Source organism: Juglans regia, chromosome 10, assembly GCF_001411555.2.
Source record: "Juglans regia cultivar Chandler chromosome 10, Walnut 2.0, whole genome shotgun sequence".
Taxonomy (NCBI): Eukaryota; Viridiplantae; Streptophyta; class Magnoliopsida; order Fagales; family Juglandaceae; genus Juglans; species Juglans regia.
Window position 1 is genome coordinate 7,993,889 of NC_049910.1, and position 26,406 is coordinate 8,020,294.

General features: G+C 35.0%; 3 protein-coding genes across 3 annotated transcripts; all 3 read left to right on the forward strand.

Annotated features, from left to right (window-relative positions):
* The first annotated feature begins 2,279 nt into the window (after positions 1 to 2,279).
* LOC118349623 (replication protein A 70 kDa DNA-binding subunit B-like) lies at positions 2,280 to 3,323 on the forward strand. The gene is made up of 5 exons (XM_035695115.1): positions 2,280 to 2,439; positions 2,518 to 2,617; positions 2,719 to 2,843; positions 2,924 to 3,002; positions 3,173 to 3,323. The coding sequence occupies exons 1-5, from the start codon at positions 2,280 to 2,282 to the stop codon at positions 3,321 to 3,323; spliced, it is 615 nt and encodes a 204-aa protein (XP_035551008.1).
* A 7,718-nt stretch (positions 3,324 to 11,041) lies between these two features.
* LOC109008910 (receptor-like protein EIX2) lies at positions 11,042 to 14,615 on the forward strand. Its single transcript, XM_018989192.2, has 2 exons — positions 11,042 to 14,133; positions 14,275 to 14,615. Exons 1-2 carry the CDS (start codon positions 11,063 to 11,065, stop codon positions 14,276 to 14,278), a joined length of 3,075 nt encoding a protein of 1,024 aa, XP_018844737.2. The 5' UTR covers positions 11,042 to 11,062; the 3' UTR covers positions 14,279 to 14,615.
* A 634-nt stretch (positions 14,616 to 15,249) lies between these two features.
* Positions 15,250 to 18,928, forward strand: LOC109008911 (50S ribosomal protein L15-like). The gene is made up of 4 exons (XM_018989193.2): positions 15,250 to 15,827; positions 17,975 to 18,058; positions 18,141 to 18,230; positions 18,425 to 18,928. The coding sequence occupies exons 1-4, from the start codon at positions 15,438 to 15,440 to the stop codon at positions 18,686 to 18,688; spliced, it is 828 nt and encodes a 275-aa protein (XP_018844738.1). The 5' UTR covers positions 15,250 to 15,437; the 3' UTR covers positions 18,689 to 18,928.
* Positions 18,929 to 26,406: the final 7,478 nt, after the last annotated feature.

Genomic DNA, 26,406 nt, shown 5'->3' on the forward strand with positions numbered 1-26,406 from the left:
CTGACACATGACGTAACAATACCTCATTGAAGGCTCCATGCCCATAAATCATTTAAAGGTGTCCTTATAAATAGATCGAGTTACTGCCAGCAAGGGTTCTCCGATCAGATGGCAACACATAACATGATAATATCTCATCAATGAACCATTTCCAGTTAAAGAATAAAGTATACGGCTACCACCATAAGGGTCCTCCCATAAAATGGTGACACATGACATAACAATATCTCATTGATGGCTCCATGTCCGTGATTTCATTTGCAGGTGTCTAAAATAGATCGATATTAATGACAAAATCGAGTGTCAGTGAATATCCATATAAAAGATAGGATTAATTACATTTTATCTTCTCAAACTTTTACTTAATTAATAATATGTTTTTGAAATTAATAATTGTATCAAAGTGGATCTCGAACTTTCAAAATTTTTCAATCCCCCCATTCCGTCTACTAGTAGCGTCAAATCTAACGAAAATTCATTATAAAGATGTAATTTTTATTTAATTTATTATTATTAACCATATATTTATATTTAAGTTGCAAGTAAATATGAATAATCTATATACATAATGAAATTATTTGATATTCATTAACCATATATAAATTAATAAAAAAAATTATTTAATAATTTATGATTTATTATTAATTGATAATATATATTATTTTATATTTTATATGGTCAATGATAATAAATTAGATGAAAATTATATCTTTGCAGTGAATGCACATGAGCAGCACGTGTAGTGAATTTTCGTTAGATTTAACGCTGATGGTAGACGAAAGGGGAGGATTGAGAATTTTTTAAAATTCGAGGGTTTACTTTGATACAATTATTAGTTTCAAAATTATATTATAAATTGACTGAAAGTTCAAAGGGTAAAGTGTAATTAACCCAAAAGATAAAAGTTGCCGGTTACTATTATTAAGGGGTCCTCGAATCATATATCAAAACGTGGTATAATAATACCCGTCTAGAGACTCTACAAGAACTAAAGAAAGAAGAGTACTGCTAGAGCCACCCCACTGGGGGCTATTGTTAGCTCTAGCATATGTGTTTTCATCTATTTTTTTTCAGTTATTTTTTACAAAGATTTTTGTAGTACTTTTAAATATTAAAAAAAAATAAAATAAATTTAGAACATTATTAAAAAATACTTCCTTAATCATAAAATAAAAAAAAATCATTAAAAAGTATTTCCTTAATTACGAAATAAAATAAAAAACTTATTATTTTTATTTACTTCGTGATTAAGAAAATATTTTTTAATAATATTATGAATTTTTTATTAAAAAAATTTATATAAAAAAATTTAAAAAAATATATAAAAAAAATACATACTAGAGCCGGCGGTAGCTCCGCTCCAACGGTGGCTCTATAAAACAATACTCAAATGATGAAAACTTTCTTGACTTTTTTGTCGAGAGGATTTGTGTGTGTATATCTTATCTTATATATAATAAGCGTCGATAAGGCATGAATAGTATTTTCGTCTAACAATTTTATTTCCTATTTTGCCCCTTAGCTTTTTTTATTTTCCAATTTAATCCCTCAGTTTATTAAGCGTCGATAAAACATGGAGCTCAAAACATGGAGCTGCTTTTATTTTGCCCCTTAGCTTTAACCTTTATTGCTGCTTTTACGTTTTTATCCATATCCCTTTATTGCTGCTTTTACGTTCTTATCCATTCGTTTGTTTCCAATTTTCCTACTTTATGCTCTTTTTCTTTTGTTTGCCGCCTTACTTTTTAGTCTTCTTCTTTGTTATGCTTATCCTACCATTTTATCTATTTATCCACCGTCTTTATATATAATTTTTAGTATTCTTGAACCTACAGTTATATCTATTTATCCAAATCAAAACATCTTCGAGTTCTGGAAACTTTTTTCTCTGCATCTCACGGATCGTCTGGTACGATTTCTTATTTCCTTCTTCTTACTTAATTTTTTTGATTGTTTATTACATAATATGCTCACAGAGCAGTTAGATATAAACAACAAATTTACGTAGTTATATTTTTTTATGACTTATTACATATTTTTTCCAGACTTAATAGTTACATCCAAAAGATAATTTACATAGGTTCATAACAGAATAGACATATGCATGAGAAAGAAAGTTGAAATTACAGGTAAAGAAAAAAAGTTAAGCCTAAACAGATTAGTCAAGACGAGCTTCCAATTTTCACATCTTCGGACCCAATATTTACACGTAAAATATAAATAGATATTTATTGGTTTCCCAGCTTTTTTTTTTAAATGCCATTGCTTTCCAGTTAAATATGAATTTTGAGTGCTTTCATGAAATAGCTCAGTGGATAATTAATTCTCGAACCATTGTCGAAAATATTGAATACGAGGAATCGCCACTTAAACCACCAGATTATAATATTATTCCTTTCAATCAACTTGATATCTACAAAGATACAGATGCAGAAGTAGGTATGTATTATATAAATTTTTCAATATTTTTATATGTTTTTCTTCTTACATAATAATGATAATAAATTTATAAATTAGATATCCTGGCAATAGCAATGATGACGAATGCACCAAGACAAGTTAATACAAGCCATGGCATGAAATCATTGGTACAAGACATATATGTGATCGATTCAAGGTATGAATATATATCTTTTTATATCGATAAAAATATTTTTACCCTAATATCTTATAATATTTTTATTATTGTGAATCTAAGATTATTTTTTACTTTTACAGTTTAAAGGTTCTACGTTTGGCAATGTGGAACAAATTTGTCCACGATGAATGCTCTGAAATTTGTAATATTATTATGGAAAAGCCAATTGTCCTTGCAACAAAAATCAGAGTCTCTTCGTATAACGGTATTTTTCCTTACTATTAACATTCTCATTAATTACTTATCTTGCATTTATATATTTATTTATATATGTTTATAATGTAGGCTTATCATTATCGTCACGACCTACGAGTGTCTTCACCATTGAGCCATTTCTTGCATCTGCCATTTCATTACGTGCATGGTAAATTATATGCCTAAATTAATTTATTATACTTGTTATTTAAATGCAATATAGATTTTATATTAACCTTTATCAATATATTAATATCTTTGAATATATTATCCTATATATTTAGTACATATTTGTTATTATTTAAATGTTTTACTCTATTTATCAATTCAATTGTTCAGGGCAACAGAAAACAACTTGTTACTTGAGGAAACAATTGCCAAAAATTTGGATAGGCCAGTTGCATCAACATCAGGCAGTTCTACCGATCCATTAGTCAAAATATCAGAAATTGTGGAAACCTTAAAGTCTATTCCAGCAATGACGGTATAATTTACATTTATCGTTTACCTGATCAATGAAAATAATTTCTATACAGTTGTTTATTTTTATCATTTTTGAAAATATAGAGATTAAATGTTAGTTTTTATCAAACGAAAATAAAAGAAAACAACTTGTCATTTGTGCCTCATGAATTCGAAAAAATTCTGATGTTTTGAGTAAAAATATTGGTTATTTATTACCTTCAATTAATATGATATTATTATATCTTTATTGATACATTTAATTGCCAATTTTAATGCAGCGATCAACATTTATGGTTAGAGGCAAATTTACAATATCTGATCTGCATCAACCATTTTTTTACTTATCATGTGCAAAGTGTAGTAAAACCACTGGATACGAAAAAGATGAAGAGTTTTTATGCTATAATTGCAAAGAACAAACAACCGCAAAGCCAAGGTAAATATTTATGGTGATATTTGAAAATTAACAATTTTTACATTATAATTGTAATATACTATTTCGTAATACGAAAGAGTAATAACTTATTTATTATTTATAGATCTCGTATCTATTTGGAAGCATTCGATGACAGTGGCTCCATCGCAGTAGTGGCCTTCGAACCTACAATTGAACGAATTCTTGATTGTACAACAACAGATATTGTACAACATATAGAGCAGGTAAAATTGATACTTTCAAACACATTTAACAAATTATTTTTTTATATGTTTTTGTCATTACAGGAGGATCACTCGTACGTAGAGAATATTACAAGTAAAATCGAAGATAAAGAATGGACGATTGTTTTGAGTGCATCTATGAATGAATTTGGGAAGTTGCGCCAAAACAAATTTAATGTATTATCTGTGAATGACATACCTGGGACGACAGAATAGCTATTTCAAAAATTTTCTTTTAGACTTCCAGTTATTATAATGTATAATTATAAGGAATTCATATGTAATTATCAGATAGCTCTTGCTTTTTATTTGTAATTATGATGATAATGCACTTTCAATAGTAACTTTTTTTTATGTATAATAGAAGATTTTATAATTATAAACATGTTCGTGCAAATTCATATATTGTGATTATAAAAATTCTACAAATTATATATATTTATTTTTATAATCAATGTGAATCTTAAAATATAAATAAACTATTTTTTTCTATTACATATTCTCCAATTTCGTAAATATTGTTTTTTAAATATTTGTTATTCTTTTCACATTTGGGCACACGTGCAATGCACGTGTTTCCTTTTACTAGTATATATATATATATATATAGAGCAGTTTACAGATGTTGTAAGAGTTACCAAATTTGTGTCCTTGAGTAATTACAGGAATTGACATAATTATAGGACAGACAACCGTATAGCTATAATTACAATGGGTACATAAAAGGAAAGAAGAGAATAAATGTAATTCCTCAGATCACGAACTGGAGGTGAGCTTGCTGTCGTTTGTTGACTTGCTCTTGCTGTCATATGTTTTGGAAGGTATTTCCTTAATACGCCCCTGCAAGCTCATTGGGGAAGGCTCCACGTTGAGCTTGGACCGAATAAGGGAAAACCTTGTAGAGACTAATGCTTTTGTGAGGCCGTCGGCTAATTGATCCTTTTTTGAGATAAAGCGAACATCCAATGATTTCTGCTGAACTCTTTCACGAACGAAGTGAGAGTCGATTTTCACATGTTTTATGCATGCATGAAACACTGGGTTTGCTGTCAGATAAGTCGCCCCTATGTTATCACACCAGAGAACGGGACGCTGGGAAAGAAAAATGCCAAGCTCACGCAGTAGAGATTGGAGCCAAATAGATTCAGTTGTGGCATAAGCAACTGCTCGGTACTCAGCTTCAGTGCTTGAGCGAGCCACAATCGGCTGCTTTTTAGAGCTCTATGAGATTAAATTGTCACCAAAAAATATGTAAAAACCTGAGGTTGATTTCCGATCGTCGGGGCAGCCAGCCCAGTCGGTATCAGAATAAATTGAGAGCTGTGTAGACATGCTAGGCCGAATGAGTAATCCAAAATTAATGGAAAACTTGAGATATCGTAGTATCATCTTTACTGCTGTCCAATGTTCATCAGTAGGTTTATGCATGAATTGGCACACTTTATTTACGGCAAAGGAAATATCGGGCCGTGTCAAAGATAAGTACTGCAAAGCTCCAACGATGCTTCGGTAGTGAGAGGGATTAAAATATGGAGCACCCGAAAACAGTGATAGCTTCTGGGAAGAAGACATGGGTGAAGATACAGGCTTGGCGTCAAGCATTTTCGTGTGGTTTAGGAGATTGTATATGTACTGACTTTGAGATAAAAATAGTCCCTCTTTCAAGTGATGAGCTGCAACGCCCAAGAAGAAACTTAAGACACCTAGGTCCTTGACATCAAACTCACTGGCAAGAGCAGAGATCAATTTAGATATAGCTTGCGAGGTAGAGCCAGTGATGATTATATTATCAATGTATACCAGCACAAAGAGAGTAACTGAAGCTTGTTTAAATGTAAAGAGTGAAGTATCGGAGCTTGAGTTGACAAAGCCAAGTGATTGAAGGTGCTCTTGCAGGCGGTGATACCAAGCCCGTGGGGCTTGTTTCAAACCGTAGAGTGCTTTGTGCAATCGACATACATCATTTGGAAAGTTGGGAAGAACATATCCAAGGGGTTGATGCATATATACCTCCTCCAATAGATTCCCATCAAGAAATGCTTTTTGTATGTCAATTTGATGGACTAGCCAGTGTTTGGAAACTGCAATGCTTAGAACAAGCTGGATGGTTGTGGGCTTGACCACTGGACTGAATGTATAATCGAAGTCGATACCGGGTTGTTGGTGGTAGCCCTTGGCAACCAACCGTGCTTTACGACGTTTGAGGGTGCCATCGGCTTTGTGTTTGGATTTGAAAATCCCCTTGGAGCCAACAATGTTCATGTTCGGGTGTGATGGCACTAAAGACTAGGTGCCATTCTTCATGAGAGCTGTAAATTCCTCAACCATTGCATTGCGCCACTCACTGTATTTGATGGCTTCTGTATAATTCATGGGAGAGTCAGGAACACCACCTGCAACAAAAAAGGACTACGGAAGTGGGTAGCGGGTTGTTCCATCAGTGAAGATCTTCAGCTTCACGATTTGGTTCTGGGACCGTGTGGTCATTTGATGTGAACGGAGTGTCGGAGGTTTTACAGCAATGGCAAGCTCTATTGACGGCTTGGTGGTGGACGTGTAACTAGAGACGGGGGAGTCATGTGAGGTGGGAGACGACGTCGTTGTATTAATATGGGATATATCGTTGGCAGGAGGAGAGGATTCATGGGAGGGTGAGTAGTTGTTGGTGATGGGGAGTGGAAATGGGAGAGTAACGGTTGGGTTGTGTACGAGCTGGTTGTTAGGGGCCGTGTGTGAGATGTTGGCAAAAGGAAAAATGGTTTCATCGAATATAACATGCTGAGATATGAATATTTTGCCACTTGAAATGTCCAGGCACTTGTATCCACAATGCATGTTGCTGAGACCAATGAAAACACATCGCTTTGAGCGAAAATCAAGTTTGTATTGATTGAAGGGACATAGGTAGGGAAAACAAGCACATCCGAAAATTTTGAGGAGTGAAAAATCGAGATTTTTTTTTATAGAGTTTTTCAAATGGTGAAATAGCAAGAGAAGTTGTGGGAAGACGATTTATGAGATGCGTTGCCATTAAAAAGGCATGATCCCAATAGACATGAGGAACACTGCCTTGAGAGAGAAGAGAGAGACCTGTTTCAACGATGTGACGGTGTTTCCTCTCAACGGACCCGTTTTGTTGTGATGTATGAGGAAAAGTTACACGATGTTGAATGCCAATTTTGTCAAAGTATTTGTGGAGAGAGCGATATTCTCCTCCCCAATCCGTTTGAACTGCTTTTATTTTTCTTTCAAATCGGCGTTCAACAAGTTTTTGGAAAGAATGAAATATTTGCATTACATCCGATTTGTTGGGTATGGGAAAGAGCCATGTGAATTTACTAAAATGATCAACAAATTAGACATAATATTTATTTCCATTGGTTGACATAATAGGTGATGGACCCCAAACATCAGAGAAAATTAATTCAAGAGGAGAATGAGAAATAGACTTGGAATAAAAAAATGGAAGACGATGACTCTTCCCTTGTTGACAAGCGGAACACACACCCGCTGTTTTATTTGATGAGAGTGGTAGAGAAAACTTGGAGATGAGTTGCCAAACGGTTTGATAAGATGGGTGACCCAGCCGACAATGCCAGACATCAAGAGGGGCACGTTGGGAGAGGAAGGATTGGTGAGATTTTGTTGGTGTAGTTGGCGGTGAGAAAGAGTAAAGGCCGTCTTTAGATTTGCCGCGCATTAGAATTCTCCCCGTGGCTCCGTCCTTCACCAAAAAACAAAATGGATGAAACTCAATATAAACATTATTTTCACTTGTAAATTGACTCACAGATATCAAATTTTTTTTAATCTGTGGAACATGTAATAATTGAGATAAAGTGAAAGAGTGAGTTGGAGTAGATATAGTGGCAGAACCAATATTCTTTGTAGGCAAACCTGCCCCATCGCCGATGTGAATTTGATCACTTCCATGGTATGGCTCCAAGTGTAAGTTGAGGTTCTGTAAATCATTGGTGAGATGATTCGTTGAGCCAGTATCAGGGTACCAATTCGTGTCCGGAGTTGGGGAAGACGAGGTCATGTATGCTGTCATGGTTGGAGGGGCACCTTGGTACGCTTGATCGAAGCGATAGTAGCGTTGTATGGCAGTGTAACCAGTTTTGCTACACACTTGGCAAGATGGTCTCGAGTTGGATGTGTTACTCGGGTGTGAGCTTCCTCGCCCACGTCCACCACGACCCCTGCTTCGGGAGTTGGAATTGTTGTAGGAGTGTTGAGGTTGTGAGGAACGCTGGTTTTGTTGGGGTTTTCCACCACGATGATGTGGATCGTTCTGAGTGGCCACATTCACCGAACTTACTGTGGTCTCAAGAGCAGATTGTGGTTGCTCTAGTCGTAACTCGAAACTGAGTAGATGGTTGAACATCTCTTCGGAAGTCATTTTATCAACTTGAGTTGAAATGGAAGTCACAATGGCATCATATGATGTGTCGAGGCCTCCAAGAAGGTAGGTAGTGAACTCATGACTTTGTAGAGGCTGTTCAATGGTAGCAAGAGTGTCTGAGTATGATTTCATTTTCTGGAAATAGTCAGAAATGGACAGATTTCGTTTCTTGGTAAGAGCCAAGAATTGGTGAGTTTGAATCGCTCGAGCCGAAGAGATGGAGGAGAACATTTTCTCAAGGGAAACCCATACTTCTCTGGAAGTTGAGAGACCTACCATCCGAGTCAAGATTCCCTCGGACAAAGAGGAAACTAAGGTACTGAGAACAACTTGATCTTGGTCACACCAGGAGTGGAATTTTGGGTTAGGAATTTTTGTGGGGGCAGAGGTGGAGGTGGCTGTATCGGGGTTGGGTATGGTTGGTGGGGGTGCATATATGGCTCCATAAAACAATACTCAAATGATGGAAACTCTCTTGACTTTTCTGTCGAGAGGATTTGTATATATATATATATATATATATATATATATATATATAGCAGTTTACAGATGTTGTAAGAGTTACCAAACTTGTGTCCTTGAGTAATTACAGAAATTGACATAATTATAGGACAGACAACCGAATAGCTATAATTATAATGGGTACATAAAAGGAAAGAAGAGAATGAATGCAATTCCTTATATCACGGACTGGAGGCGAGCTTGCTGTCGTTTGTTGACTTGCTCTTGCTGTTGTCATCTGTTTTGGAAGGTATTTCCTAAAAACTTTAGCATTTTCAGGCCTATGGATTAGACACCATTTTCTATTACGTTACGTGTGAGGAAGTTTCAACTTGCAAGCGACCAACTTACATACTACAAATAAACCAGAGATCAGTAGTCACGTTGGAATCCGGTTTGAATATATAAAATCAAATTATTTTATTATTATAATTATTTTAAATTTTTATATCAAATATAATAAATAATTTAAATTTTTAATATTTTAAATAATAATAATAATAAATTATATTTTAATAATATTTTATTTAATTTTTAATAAAATATCTCGCTTCATCTATACTGCATAATAATTAAACGAGACACGTCCCTTTTGGTGTTTTCTGACGGAATCGTCAAACAAATATCAGACTCTTCGAAGTCCAATCCCTTTCAAAGCTACACGACGAAAACCCACGACTTAGATAATGCAATAGAAAACAAGGAACAAGTCAAATTTGACCACCGTGGCAAAGTGCCAACCATCGCATGCAGCTGCCCCGGGCCCCATGAAGCTTCGGACTCTTCTTCGTAGACAAGGGTGAGGGTGATCCTTAGTGCAGCGCTAGAGCTAGCTTGGAAGACCCGCGGGGCGTCGAGGCTGAAAATGGTAAGTTTCTTCGACGTCAAGTCGCTGTTCTCGGATTATTGTTTTGGTCCAAGTCCACTACTCTCCAAGCCTATAACATCGATCGATCGTCAACGGCATAAGACAAAATGAAATGAATAAAACCAATTAAAATCGAAAACTCTAAGGAAGTCGAGACCAATCTGTATCAAAATTTCAAATTAACGAAAATGCGATGACTTCACAGCAGTACTAGTTCTGTCATTTTCTTTGGCTCTAGAAACCACGACGTTTAATTTGTGTGTAGGATTTGACTCCTCTCTACTCTCTAGAACGTAATTAATCAATTCCCTTATATTTCCATTAACTCGAGTTTTCGGAGAAGTTACGGTGAGACGTGATGAGATTAGATTAGATATATATAAATAGTAATAAAATAATTTATGAATGATAATAAAATAATTCGAGTTAAAATATTTTGTGAGATTAAAAATGAGAGATAAAAAGTAGAATAAAAATATTATAAAATTAAAATATAATTATAATATAAATTTTTAATATTATTTTTATTTTAAAATTTTAAAAAGTAGAGCTATTTTATACGTTTTGTTTGAAAATTAAAATTTTATAATGATTAAATAATAATTAGGTAAAAAAATTAAATATTAAAAATTAAAAAAATTTATGTTTATGATATTTATATATATATTGAGCCCTAAATGTAAGTTGGACCTAGTCAATGAATTGAGCACAGCCACTCCCACTGAATCAGGTCATGATTATAGCGAGCATTGCAACTTGCAAGTTGCAACCAAAGTCTGATCTATAGTTTCCAACTCGTTGATACTTTGACTTCAGTACTGCACCAATGCACCAATTTTTTATATGTTTATTTTTTCTCATGTGTTTGCAATCACAGACATTTCCGTTGTTTTCAATAGTGCAGTTGAGCTACGATCCATGAGTCATATTTCAACCATATAATTAGGTATTTTGATCTCGTTTGAATTGAGAGATGATTTGTAAATAATAATAAAATTTATGAGTTAAAATTTATAAATAGTAGTGAGATGAGTTAAAATAATTTGTAAACTAAATTTCTTCCAACTTCCAGAATATATATATATATATATATATATATATATATATATATATTCTTTTAATTTTAGAAGTGGAAAAAAAAAGGTAAGCACCGTATTTTTTTTAATCTTTAATTTTAGAAGTCTCAGCCAAATTCATTGACTGACTTCGGAAACAATTGGCGTTCATGGCCCACCAGTGTGGGATATATGCAGTACTAATCTTTCTGCTTCTATATATGTAGCTAATTCTCTAGTTTAGCTGATTCAGACATAGTGACGGAAACTTGAACATGGTGCGGTACATCTATATCGTCCTTGCTCTTGTTGCTTTCTTCCTTCAAATCCCACGTTTCTGTCAGGGTGCAACCTCAAGCCTTGGCTGCAAAGAAGCAGAAAGACGGGCTCTTATACAGTTCAAAGACAGTCTAAACGGCAGCCTGAATCGGCTCTCTTCATGGACAGGCAACGATTGCTGTAAATGGGAAGGACTTGGCTGTAACAACGACACTGGACATGTCATTAAGCTCGACCTCCGAAACCGAGTCTATCGAGACTCGAATGGATACTTCATTAAAGTTTCCAACCAGTTAAAAGCCAACGCTGTCAACCCGTCTTTGTTGGAGTTGAAATATTTGGAACACTTGGACTTGAGCTGGAACGATTTCATGGGAAGCCCGATTCCCACTTTCTTAGGCTCAATGCAAAGACTACGTTATCTTAATCTTTCGAACTCACGCTTCAATGGAGTTGTTCCTGGTCAACTTGGCAATCTGCATAGGTTGCATGCTCTCGATCTTAGTAGCGGTCCAAGTGAATATGATTTTCAGCTTTCAGTCCGCAACCTTCAATGGCTTTCCCATCTTTCATCTTTGCGGCACCTTGACATGAGCTGGGTGAACCTTCAGAATGCCTCTGACTTGGCTCAGGTACTCAATAAGCTTCCCTTTTTGGTTCGTTTACGCTTGTCATCTTGTGGAATTGGTAATCATGTTAATCCGTTCAATGGTTATGTCAATTCCACGTTTCTTGAGCACTTTGATGTTAGTGTCAACGCACTTCAAGGTCCTATCCCTGATGTTATCCAGCACATGAGTGCGCTCAAAGTCCTCGACCTTTCAGCCAACATCTTTGATTCTAAAATTCCTGTGTGGTTGGCTAACCTGAAAAGCCTTGTGCATCTCAATCTTGGCTTCAATAACTTCAGTGGTGAAATCCCAAATGTTTTGGGAAACCTCACTCCTCTGATAGTCCTAGACCTGTCTTTCAATTCATTAGTGGGAGGCATACCAAGTTCCTTGTGGAATCTTTGTAGTTTGAAAGTTTTGGATTTAACTATGAACAGATTGAATGAAACAATATCAGACCCTTCTAAAAATGCATCCGGATGCATCGGAAGCAGTCTTGAGAAACTGAGTTTGAGATGGAACAAGGTTAGAAGTCCTTTGCCTGATTGGTTTTCTCAGTTTTCGAATCTAAAAACCCTTGATCTCGCAAACAACTCGTTCTATGGTGCGATTCCAGCTTCATATGGGAAATTGCTCAACTTGAGAAAGCTGGATTTTTCTCATAATCGTTTGAATGGATCAGTTCCAGAATCTTTCGGGAAACTTTCTTCTCTTGAGAAACTACTCATGTCCACCAATTCCTTGCAAGGGACCATGTCCGAACTCCACTTTGCTAACCTTTCAAGATTAGAAGAACTAGACATGGGAGTTAACTCTTTGGCTTTGAAAGTAAATTTAAACTGGGTGCCCCCCTTTCAACTCAATTACATAAACATGAGATCCTGCAATATTGGTCCTCAATTTCCTACTTGGCTTCAAAACCAAGAAAGGATCACCACGTTGTATCTATCCAACACAAGCATCTCGGATGCTCTGCCTCTGTGGTTTCCCAACCTGAATTTTACCTATCTGGACCTATCCTTCAACCAGATCAGGGGCAGGCTGCCAACATTTTCTCAGCCAGCTTCTCTCTACATGAACCTGTATTTGAGTTCCAACAAATTCGAAGGCCCCTTGCCAACTTTACCTTCTATTCTGAACAGATTGGATCTCACTGACAACCAAATTTCAGGTCCAATTCCAGAAGATATTGGCAACATGACGCCAACACTAGACAATTTACTTCTCTCTGGTAATCAAATAAGCGGTTCTATACCAGAGTCATTGTGCAAAATAAATACCCTACGAGTTCTGGACCTCTCCAAAAATCGGCTATCTGGTGACATTCCAGATTGTTGGAGCAATTTTAAGATTTTGGTGGTTCTAGATTTTTCTGCCAACAACCTTTCTGGAGTCATCCCAAGTTCATTTGGACATGCAACATCATTGCAGTCCTTGCACTTGAGCAATAATAGTCTCGAAGGAGAGCTGCCATCGTCCTTGAGAAATTGTACACGCATGGTTATTTTCGATGGTGGTGAAAATGGATTATCTGGAAATATACCTAGATGGATTGGAAAGAGCATGTTGAGCCTTGAAATTTTTCGAATACGAAAAAATAAGTTTGATGGCACTATTCCTTCGGAAATATGCGGCATCACTGATCTTCAGGTACTTGACCTTGCACAAAATAATCTATCGGGAACAATCCCTACTTGTTTTGGGAATTTGAGGGGCATGATTACTGGGAATGGTACTAGTGATATTGGCATATATCTATGGTCAACTACGTACGGAGAAAACATGGTTCAGTTCATGAAAGGGAAGCAGCTCGAGTACACCAAGACGCTGAAGTACCTAATTAACATGGATCTCTCCAGTAATACACTGATAGGAACTATCCCGGAAGAATTAACAAACCTTGTACGATTACGTGGCTTAAACTTGTCCAACAATCATTTGACAGGGAAGATGCCAGCCATGATTGGCAACATAAGGTCATTGGAATCTCTGGACTTCTCAAGAAACCAGCTTTCTGGTTCAATTCCACAAAGCATGTCTGCCCTGACTTCTCTAAGCCATCTCAACTTGTCCTCCAACGACCTTTCTGGACAAATTCCAACAGGCAATCAGCTGCAGACCCTTGATGATCCCTCCATTTACACAGGCAACCCTCGACTCTGTGGCTTTCCACTACCAAAGTGTGCAAGTGCTGAGCCACCTCCGCCCCGCAATGAAGGGACAGATGAAGGAAATCTATCTGAAAAAGACTGGCTTTACATCTCCATGTCTGCAGGTTACGTGACTGGACTATGGGGAGTTCTTGGTGCCATGATGTTCAAGAAGAATTGGAGAGATGCTTATTTCAAATTTGTGGATGACATGAAAGAAAAGACTATTTCAGCATTTAAAAGAAAGGCGTCAACCCCAAGTAGAAGAAGGTCCGCTACCACGAGCAACCGCATGGAATGGAGTTGGTAAGCAATTGTATCGAACTTCTGTCAGAGTTTACACCTATGATGATATCTCCTCTACTTCTTTGGGGATGGGAATTAAATATAAGCACCTCTGTAATGAGATCTATCTTATGTTCTTCTGTTTCAACTTTGAATGTATAGGTAAGCATTGAGGATGATAAAGCAAGGTGAAGACCGTGTTCAGGGGAGAGTTTTTCTGCTTACATTGGAGGATCTCAACTACCAGTGAGGTTGTAGCTGTTGAGCCGAAGAAATTCAAAGTCCCTACAAATAAATATTGCAGCATCGCAGTATAGAGAGACAAGCAATTTGCATCAGTTAATTTCCCCCAGTACCTAGTTTGGGTTGTGTAAGATCAAATGGTCAGCTACCATCTTTGCTTTCTACTGGCATGTACTCGGACATTTCCATCAGTAAAGTTCTAGTTTCTATCATAAATTCGGTATCCACCAATACAAAATAAGTTTACTTTCAAGGATTAATGTGTCTGTAAGCACCAGAGTTTATTTGCCAAGAAAAATGGAAAGCAAACAGAGAGTAGAGTAATATTACTCCCAACACTCATGAAATGATTTTGGGATGGATAATATATTAGTTGAGAAATATTTTCTCTGTAAAAAGATTTTACAAAAGTAAACTGACAAATTGACGTAAATTTAAAATAAAATAGATATAAAATAAACTCACAGAATTATAGGTTGATATTGAGATAGTTTCATGTGGTACGTTACAATATAAAGTTATTTTTATTTTAAAAAAAATCTAACACATCATATAAAGTTACGTCAATTTATAAATTTATTTTTATGAAATATAACACTTCCCATGTTATTTCAATTACTGTAGTTGTGAATTTGCGATAATATAAGCCAAGTAGTATAGGGCCATTGAGGACATTAAACTGAAAGTTAAGGACTTTGAAAAGCTAATTTTGTTATTTTACTAAGGTTTTAAATGCTCTGCCCTTAGTTCGTGGAGGGTATTATGGAAATAAATGAGTGGGTGAGACTTTCCTAGCCGTCCGATGTATAGAACAATAACTCGTACGGTCAGATTCACAACACAGAACAACAAGCAGTAGCGCACTGGATCCCAACCCATAAAACAATTCCTAAAACCTCATGAAGCTCCTTAGCCATGGCCAGCACTGGTCTGGTGCACCACTATTGGTCTGTTACCAGTCACCCGTTCGCAACCCTAGAACCCCCCGCATGAGCACCACCCACAAAAACCGCTAAGATTCTAAGGGACTTACTTTACAGAAGAATTTGGAAAGAAAAAAAAGGTAGAAAGGGAAAAGGAAAATGTTCAGAAGAAGACTCGCTTCACTCGTCTCCTCCTCAATCCTCATCCCTTCACTTCGCACCAAAATTATTCCCCTACCTCATCCCCTACCCTTTCCACAAGGATCTTTCCCTAGTTCGATTGTTAAACATAATGGGTTCATAGGTTTTGAGGGTTTTAGGGCTTACAGCCTTCTGAGCCTGAATGACCTAAGGGACAAGGTGCCCAGGAAGCAGAAGACGAGGAAGGGCCGGGGGATTGGGTCAGGGAAGGGTAAGACGGCTGGGAGGGGTCACAAGGGCCAGAAGGCAAGAGGGTCTGGGAAGCTCGGGTTCGAAGGGGGTCAGACCCCGCTTCGCCGACGGTTGCCCAAGCGTGGCTTCAAGAACCCCTTTAGCCTCACTTTTCAGGTATATTTTTTCGTTTTCAATATTTTTGTAGTTCTAAGTGTGTTCTATGATTTCTCTGTACTCAGTAAGCTAATAAACTTGGGGGGGTGGGGTGGAATTGATAGTCACATTAGAATCTTCGGGGATGTTTTAGCTGGAAGAACGATAAATCTGTCTGTAAGTTAAGTTTTGTTTTGGAAAGAAATCTTCTTTTGTCATGGAATGATAGGAAATTATTGTTTTCTTTCTGAGAAAATGGTAGGAAGAGAGGGAATTGAAAAATCAAGTGTTTTTAGGTTTCTTTGAGAGTGTCTATGCCCTTTCAAAGATTTGGTATTTGTATTGTGTAAAAATTATGAGTGTTGTTTCATTTCTTTTTCTTCGCGCCCCACCCACCCCCCCAAAAAAAAAAAAAATGTGATCACTGTCACTGCCCAGGAAAATTTTGAGGTAAATAAATGTTATTTCTTTGAGATTCAAATTTTGTTTTGTTTACTAGAATAATGAATTTATATGCGATTAACTTATGAGAAGAGTGAATTTCAATGGTATGTATGGTGAATAAGCATTTTGTCTGTTGGATGGGAATTAACCATATTCAACTTGCTATCCAATCGGTAGGCCAATCCAATATCAGTCAGTAGATCAGTTTCAATTCCCCTGCTCATGAATATGTGTAAAGAAAGTAGAATTAGCATTCTTTTCCTCTAATCCATTATTTCTTCTTCGGCGCAATGGTAAACTTTTCTGGCGCATGAAACTTTTAATTTTGGATTGGTGGCTCTAGATGCAATGGTTATAAATCAAATTGATTAAATTAAATGTTCTTGACCAGGTTATGATACTCATTTTGAATATGCAACTTATTATGGACAATGATATTCCTACCTTCCTCCCAGAAACCCCTGTTCCTAATACTCATATTGTCAGTCAATTCATACTCCTTTCAGCATTACACTCTTTTTTGTAAAATTCATCATCTTATTTTGGGAGTTGGTTGAAATGTGACAGTGGTAAGCATAGGAACCATGCAGTTTTGGAGTGAATTCTGCTTCACCTGCTACCCGCTGTGGCATTTTTGGTTTTAGCATGACATTTGAATGTTTGTGGATATTGAAGTTCTGGCTAAGTTCAAGATGGTATTTCTAAAATCTTTCCAAGTGGATGGCAATATTGTGTTGCTATTCTTCTTCTTTGTTTTCTGAGTTCTTGATTTTAAATTTGATCATTTAATGGTTTTTTTTTTGGTGTTCTCCTATATACTTTCCATGTATTGGGCTGTGTCCTCTTGCAATTTAAATTGTTCCCCTATTTACAAAAACCCTCCAAGATACTAGTGAATTCTGATATTTAAGAACAATGGAACAAATACTGGAGCATCATCTTGCTGTCGGTGCCTGTTTCTTACAGTAACTCTTTTACCAAAGTAAGCCTCGGGTGATGACTTTGGAGGTAGATTTAAGTAATTTTTCTAGTGGGCCTCAGAGTCCAGCTCTTTTGGCTTGATGTTATATTCAGAGTCTTTAGAAGGAACGATTTTGCTAACGATCAACTTCTACATGAGAATAATCTAGTAACTAGTTTCTAAAAATTTATCGTACTTATCAGAAAGAAAAGAAAAGAGGCTTGTAACTTGTGCACGATTAAACAGTGAGGTAAGCAGTATTAAAAGTAGGGGTTACTCTTTTCTCGTTTGATTAATGTTGATGACCTTAAAACACAAGCTCATATTGTAGACCATCTTCTATAACATTTTGGAATGATTTGAAAGTTGTTGCTGAATGTTGCATAATGATCTTGCTAGAAAGCAGAGGTAATCTTTCTATGAACAAGAGGTGTGCTGATCCATAAGTAGTTTACCCTTTCTATCTTGATTATACTTTCTATCACTACTTTTTTTAGGGTAAGTAAAAGAGAAAAACTGTAGTTGATTAGTACATAGGACCAGCTGAAACAGCATAAGGACCAACTGGGAGGGGACCTGCATGCCGTAACATTCATGTCAACTTTGTAAGCTTGTTGCATGGTAATATATATATATATATAAGATAGGTTAATCTATTTTGGCATTTCTTGTTGAAAAGAGGGTTCCACTAGTGTTACCTTTCATCTAATTCACTTCCTGATTACTAAATGCCAAACTTATAAATCTCTGTCTTTTCTGGCAGCCAGTAGGGTTGGGAAAAATTGCCAAATTTATAAATGGAGGGAAGATAGATTCTTCTGAACTAATTACAATGAAAACGCTCAAGGTACAGTGACTTCTTTCTTGATTTCTCAAATTTGAACCTTTCCTTGTTTGCTTTCTTATTCTGTCTATAACTATTACAATAGGATACAGGGGCAATAGGGAAGCAGATAAAAGATGGAGTAAGATTAATGGGGCGTGGTGCTGAACAAATTAAGTGGCCAATTCATCTGGAGGTAAATCTTTAGCCACTGAAACTGAGAATCCCTTTTGGAAGTTCATCAACTTATCCTTTCATGCGATAAACTGTCATGAAGTATCCAAGACATAATAATCTTAGTTAAATAAACGCTGATGCACTTTATTTCAATCACATGTTGGGGGCACGCTACATTGAACACAAAACCATACTTATAAATGAAGTTGACAGGTTTCAAGGGTCACAGTTAGGGCAAGGGAAGCAGTTGAAGCTGCTGGTGGGTCTGTCAGAAGAGTGTACTACAACAAATTGGGCTTCCGAGCACTGCTCAAGCCTGAGTGGTTTGAAAAGAAGGGCAGGTTGTTGCCAAAAGCAGCTAGGCCGCCTCCAAAACAAAGGGACAAAGTTGATAGCATTGGCCGATTGCCTGCCCCAACCAAACCTATTCCATTTTCAGTTGAAGAAAGGGAGGCAACCTCCAGTTCATCTGCATAATAAACCAACCAACCAATCTGTTTGTTGACTCACTAAAGAATTTGTAACTTTGATGATGAGTAATCATCATGCAATGAAATTTTGTTTCCTGCAGATTTTAGATGCAGTCTATTTCAATATGCTTTGCACAGGCTAGTTTGCCGTGCTTCAAAACCAAATTCAAGTTCACTAAAATCAACAAAGCTCAGGAAAGCTTGTACTCAATCAGTGTTTACCTTATTCCAAACCTTTTTTTCCCTATATTGGATGTTTTGTGATACACTCGATGAAGGATTCTAGACACATTTGGATACGTGTTTACTTTATTGCCCAAAACCAGTTTGATAAAGAGAAATGCTAGTACCTACTTTTTATCATCTTTGGATAAATATGAAAAAGTTATCCCCTCTGAAAAGGCTACATAGGTTTTGTTTAAAAATGATTGTATCTTTTGCACTGATTTCCTCATTTGGTTAATCAATCATTCAACCTAATTGTTTATACAGTGTTGTCTTGACATATTACACTGTAACAATCTTAAATATGACTCGGTCTCATTGGCATCACTTAAATTATTAGGATTGCACAATTTAAGGCTATCTTCGAACGTCAAGATCATTTTGACCCATCTCAAACTAATTATTGTTGGCATCTAAAACTTTTTCGACTTTTCATAAAAAGTTAAATTCATCTCAATCTATTTCATATATTCAAACACATATCTCAATTTATTTACATTCAAATACATCTCAATAGGATCTATAAATGACTACTATTCACATATCAACTCAGATCATCTAAGATCATTTCAGCATCCAAACGTAGCCAACCGCACACTCAATCAGACCCAAAACGAAATGGGTTGGGAATGGAAATTTCTAGGGCCTGGTTTGGTTTCAAAACCTTTCAAATCATCTCATCTCAACATCTAAATACTATTCAAACACGAATACTTTTTAATTTTATATTTTCAATATTTTCATCTAATCATGACTTAATCATTACAACTTTTTTAAACTTTCAAACAAAACACAAAAAACAATTCAACTTTTTTCAAATTTTAAAATAAAAATAATATTAGTTTAACCCTTTTTTAACTTTATAATTTTTTACCATTCGAAGATGTTTTGCTAGATGCGGAATTTAGGTTTCATTTGGCCGTGTTTTTGTTGCTACTGAAATGGAAGAAAAGCATCAAGGACAACATTTTTTAGATATGTATTTTTCCTGCTCTTTCTTTTCCCGTAGCATGTGTTTGCCAATATGATCCTTTTCAGCTTTCAGTTCTAGAGACGGACTTCTTTTGGGTATCTGAATCCGTCATGCTTAAACTCCAGCAAAAACTTATTTGTTTAATAAACTAGAATAGAGACATTGATTTGAGGTAGATAGCCCACTGTAAAGTAAGAGTTTGCCGCACATTAATAGGGATAGGCCGCTATAAAATCATCTTATATTTGCAGAAGGAATGGAGAGAGAGGAGAGATGGTTTCAAGAAGGTGGTCAGCAGGTGTGTAAGAAAATCACAAGAAATGTTCTAATCCATCCATCATGCCACGTACAGTGGGGGAACTGGTAACTGGTGCACCGGGAAATATGGCGGTCCCCATTGCATGCTTTTGAAGTTATCACACTCATTTCTTTATTTTTATTTTTTTCTGCTTTCTCTCAGCATATATTGTCAATTGTAGGAGTTGGAACATATGTGTATTCAAATGCTTTGGTTGCTATTTGGTGACCAGCGGTCGATCTGGTTGGGTACTTTATGTCATCACAAATGTGGAATGTGTTTTGGTTTAGTTGTGAATGTCCCCAACATAGAAAAATTTGTAGACAAGCTAACAGAAGTGAGTCGATCGGATGCCTCCCCTAATGTTTGAAGTATGGAATTTCCCAGTTCTGCTGTTTCTTCTTTTTCCCTTTTGCACTGATAATTGTTAGTTTGCAAACTGAGCAAGTGCTCCTCATCGTCATGGTACTGTCTTTCTTTGATATTTGAAATCAAAGAGCTTTGTTTTTGTCTCTTGTCGCTCAATTGCTTTGTTTGAAATCTTTTTTAACAATTTACCTCATATGTGCATCAGGCATGACTTCTTTTGTTCAGTAATCTTGGCTTCATCATTGTTTTAGTAAAATATCAAGCAAAGTCACAGATTATTCACACAAGCACTAAATGTTGAGAAGTCTCACACGGTTTAGAAACAAACACATCCTGATCTTTATAAGAAGTTACCTCACTCCTCCTATTAAGCATTTTATGGGAGAAAATAGGTGTCTCTATATGGTATCAGAGCAGGTCAATATATGACCAATGATGAGTTCCTACGACCCACCCATGATGATGGTATCGGAAATATTGGCCCACACGTGAGGAGGCGTATTGAGAAGTCCCACACGGCTTAAGAACAAACTCATCCTGATCTTTATAAGGACTTTTTATATAGAGAAATGAGTGTTTCTATACTAAACTTGATTAATGACTTCTTTGTTTGAAATATCATATATTTTCATGTGGTTTTTGTTAATAATTATATTTTTAACATTTTTTTTTCTTGGTGTGGAGATAACTTTGAATAATGTTTTGAATATGGAGGCTGAAGAATACGAGGTATTGTAACTTTTTGATCAATTGGGGTTTGCATTCATATATCAGCTTGCTTAAGTGAAGGAGAACAAGATTTGAGAATGGCCATCAATATGATCTATTGAACTCAACTCTGATTATCCTTTTGGTTATTATTATAGGTATATCACACGGGCAAGTTGCAAGCAGTTCTTTTGTTAACTCCACAAGTATGAGATGATCAGTAATGCCCTTATTGGGTACATTAATGGTAGGTCCTCACAAGTGACAATGTTTTCTCTACTCCGATGAACGATACATATCAACTTCTGGTGTGGAAGCTAAAGATATATAGTTACCCTATAGACGTATTTGCAAGATTATTTCACAAACATATTGAAAAAGTTGAAAGATATCAAGGCACAGTCCAAGCAAACTCACATATACTTATGAATGAAGCAATGTTTTAAATTCCGTTCCGGTGATCATTCCGATCTAAATATTGGAATGGAATATTTCAGTACAAGTGCGTTCCTGTGTATCGTTTCAAGATTAACTATATATTATATACATATTTATATGCATATATAAACTAACAACTAATAGAATAAATACATGTATATGTAAGTGCATATCATGTATGTGTGTATATATATGGAAGAATTGACTATTTATAAAATAATGAATATACGTCGTTGAAAAAATCATAAACTTAAGTTGAGACACAAAAAATAAAGGAAAAAAAATAGAGAAATTATTAAAAATAATTATATTTAAAAAAAGAGAGAATGATGAGACATATTTAAAGTTACAAAAAATCAAAATTATATAAATATCTTTTATATTAAGAATTAATTAAATATCATCTAGATTTAAAATTTACAAAAATTCTATCCAAGCATAAGAAAATTACAAAACTACCATTAAAACGGTCTGAAACGAATAGGACCCGAAATGCCAATTTCGACTAGAGCTAGAATGGCTGGAATTTGGTCGGAATGGTCAAAGTGCCACAAAACTAAAACCCAAGGCAAGGCAAGAATTGAGTGAGGCCAATGATTAAAAAAATAATTTTTTTTCAATCAAGCGCTACACAATATTTTTGAAAAAGAGTATGGTCTATTATTAAAATATTAATTTTTTTTATGTGAATATCATATTTACTCTTTTTTTTTTTTTAAATATTATGCAATACTTACGCATTCCACGACTACAAATATCGTTTCTAATAATTGGTCATTTGTTTCACAACTCGATGCAGATTCTTTTTAACTCATTCGTGTATAAGTTAAATAGTTGGAATTGCAATACAACTCATGCAATAATAATAATAATAATAATAATTTGATTAGGATTTATATATATATATATATATATATAAACACACTCCCATTTTATATTTAAGAACAATTAAATTTAAAAAATTTGAAATAAGGTCCGGTTGAAAAAACCATTTTTCCCGTCGTAAAGTTTGGGTTAGAAACTCAGCCACGTATGATAAAATGCTTATTCGGGATTGTGACATTTTCGGATCGGGACGGAAAAAATAAATTTCGGGTTGGGTGACTATTCTTATTTTGATTATTTTTAAGAATTTAGATTAATGGCCCCAAATTTATTGTTTAAAATCTACAATTAATTTATAGTCATCATAGTTTCTAATATTCTTTTTTTTTTTAAAAAAAAACTATGATCATAATTTACATTTATTTTTATGGTAGCAAACACACGAGCCGAAATTTATAAATTTGTTAGTTCATTTAAAGAATGTAAATGGAAAGGAAAAAAACTCTTATGGTGGTACTTTTAGTTTTTCACCATCAGATGAATTAATTCTCACAACCCGATTTGATTTGATTGCTAAATCATCAATTATCCTATTAGAATTGGAATGGGATTGATATAATTGTAATCGTTAAAGATTTGTATCTCAAGAATATGTTAAGGTTTTGTTTGTATTGAGAAACTATCTCAATTTATTTTATTATTATAATTTTTTTAATTTTTATATAAAATATAATAAATAATTTAATTTTTTTAAATTTTAAAATAATAATAATATTAAAAAATAATATTTTATTTAATTTTTAACTTTTATCTAAAATTATAAAAAAGATACAAGTTAAAAGTTTTAACTTAACTATTCAAACAGTATTAAGTTGCTGACCCTTGCTAAGTCAAGGAAGAAGAAAACCAAATTTCAAAAAGAACTTTCAGGTGAAAACGAAAATGGATAGAATTGATAGCCATGGGAATCAAGGCATTCCGAACCTCCACAAGAGAATTCACATTCCACAATTGATGATTCCCTCTCACTCCTTTCTTACATATATCCCTCTTGGCTATGCTAACAGAATAACAAACTATTTCATGAGAAAGATAAGGAGACACAAGCTAGGGTTCCTCTCTCTCTAAAATCTCTCGCCCAAACATAGTTGGGGGGAGGGGGAGCTTCGGCTTTCTCTTCCCCTTCTCTACCGTTGTCTCTGACTGTTTTCTTTTTTATTTTTTCAGATTTTTTGGCCTAATAAGGGGAGGGTAGTTGATCCGAGCTTCTTCGGTGACTATTTGACACGCACATCACCAAGAGAATCCTCACTTGCCGATCTTGCAGCCGTCTGCTTTGGGCGCCATTCAGAGCGGCGTGTCGCACCCACGCGTGGATCACAGCGAACGTGTGGCACACTCTAGCCACCGTGTATCACATTGTGTCAGTGCCATGTGCGGCAGCTCAGGGCCCATTACACCGCACTGTCTCGACCGACCGATCAACCCCTTCCCAGTGTGGCGCGTGTCATTCACGCACCACCACCGATTTCCCTTTACTGTTTTTTTTATTCTATTTGTTTGGTAGTTGTTTGTTGTTTCCGTTTCTGTGTTTCCGACTTAATGTCGGTGTGTTTTTGTTTGTATTTGTTTGTAGGAAAAATAAAGTAAAATAGGCTATTGGACTTATGTCCATAGCTATGTGGGTTCCTCTCTCCTCCGATTAGGAGGATGGGTGTGTTGTTCACTTCTCCTTTTTTAGAGGATGGAGTTTGGATGCGGAGTTTTTTATCTCTATTTTATATAAAGATTAATACTCTCTTTTGAGAGATTTATGAAGTTCAAACAATATCCATCGCATAATATTTGTGTACGGGGGATGCTTACAACAGGAGTTAGTTTAGCTTGTAACTTCCTTATAATGAGATGAGGTATATTTCCTATAAAAAACAAAAACAAAAACAAAAGAATAACAAACGAATCCCTTCGTGGTCTAATGAAAGTAAAGAAAGAAAATACATATAACTCAAATAAAAGAAACAAATAGAGGCTCAAGCTCCATACACTTAGGCTTCATTTGGATGTTGAGTTGAGCTAAGCTGAGCTTAATTGAGTTTTTTTATAAATAATAGTGAGTTGATTAGTGGATGGAATTATGTGGAGCCCATCTAAACTAAGTTTAAAGTATGTTTAGATGTTAAAATGAGTTTAATACTTTTATAGGAAATTAAAAAAGATTGTGGGCCTCACGTATAAAAATGTTTTAAGTTGAAAAAGATTGTGGGTCTCACGTGTAAGAAGGTTTTGAGTTAGGATGAATTTAGTAATTTGAGAGTTGAGTGTTTAGATGTTAAACTCAGCTTAAAATTAGATTGAGTTGAGTTTGGGAATTAGACGTAGCCTTTAGATGTTGAGCTGAGTTGAATTCTCTATGAATAATAGTGAATTGAGATGATTGAGTGAGTTTTGTGGGGCTCACTTAAGATGAATTTAAATGTGTTTTGAATGTTAAGATGAGTTTAGATATATATTTATATAAAGTTGTAAATATATGGGACCCACCTGACATGATATGTCACAACTGGCGCAACCGGTAAACAAAAAAAAATTAAAACCATGCAGCTGCATTCCATTCTTCCACATTTGTGTAAAGCCAGAAGATGAAAACACGAAAATCAAGGGATGGAAAGAAGGAATCGAGGTATGGAAAATGAAACAACAGAAAATGTGATCTGATGTTTGTCAATGTGGGGCTTAAAGATGAGTTGAAAATTGAACTATATTCAATAAAAGTGAAACTTGTATTTGGATGTCGGATACACTCTAAAAATGAACTCATTTGAGATGAGTTCATCATCCAAACGAAGCCTTAACTCTACATTCAATTCTTCCAAACGTGTGTTTCCTTTTAATTCCTCATGATGTCGTAATCTGAAAATGGGATAATTCCTATAGTTTCTTCCTTGACCCTTGATTGATGCATATGTTCTCCCGGAACTCGTAACAGAATATCTTACAATTTATAAACCCTAAATTTAAGTATTATTATATGTCTTTATAGTATTCCAATAGTAGTGTGTACGAGGCCTTGACATGCTTCTACCTAGGGTTGAGAATCGACTTTGTAAGAGTCGATAGTCAGGAAATGCGATTCCAATTCTGACTTAGTTGGAGTTTGAATTTGAACTTCAACTTCGACTTATCCAGAATCTGACTCCGACTCTAACTCCATTAAAACAGAGTCAGATTTTAGTTTTTTTTTTTTCATGAATTTTTAGCTCACATTTTTAAATTTGAGTTGGGTTCATTATTTGCCAAGAAACAAGACTTTACATATTACAAGATCATTTTTTTGTGAGCTTCAAGTTTCAAGTTAATAAAAACATTACAAAAAGAAACAAATTTTAGATATGTCAAAAACAAAAAATATAACTAAAATTATTTCATATTCTATGCAAACTTGGAAAATCAAAAAATAAATAAATATAAAGTAGACCTTTTTGACTATCTTTTATGTATTATCCTTCATATTAGAGTTTTAGACTTTCAAATCAACTAAAAATAATAAAAGGATCGCTCAACTGTCTAATTACATATTATTATACTACAATATTACATGTTATTAATTTATTATACTAGACTATTACATGTTATTATAATATACTATTACCAATTTTTCTAGTTACACGTTAGACTATTACATATTACTCACTATTAGCTAGTCAGGTCTATTATTTATATATTTGAATGTGTATGATAATAATACTATGATGTTTACATATACTTAACTATTAGGCTACTTATATTATAGTGTAAGTATATTATTATATAATAATTACCACATACTAATATAATATTAAATTTAATTATATAAGTTATAGACTTTTATATGAGTATATATAATTAATTT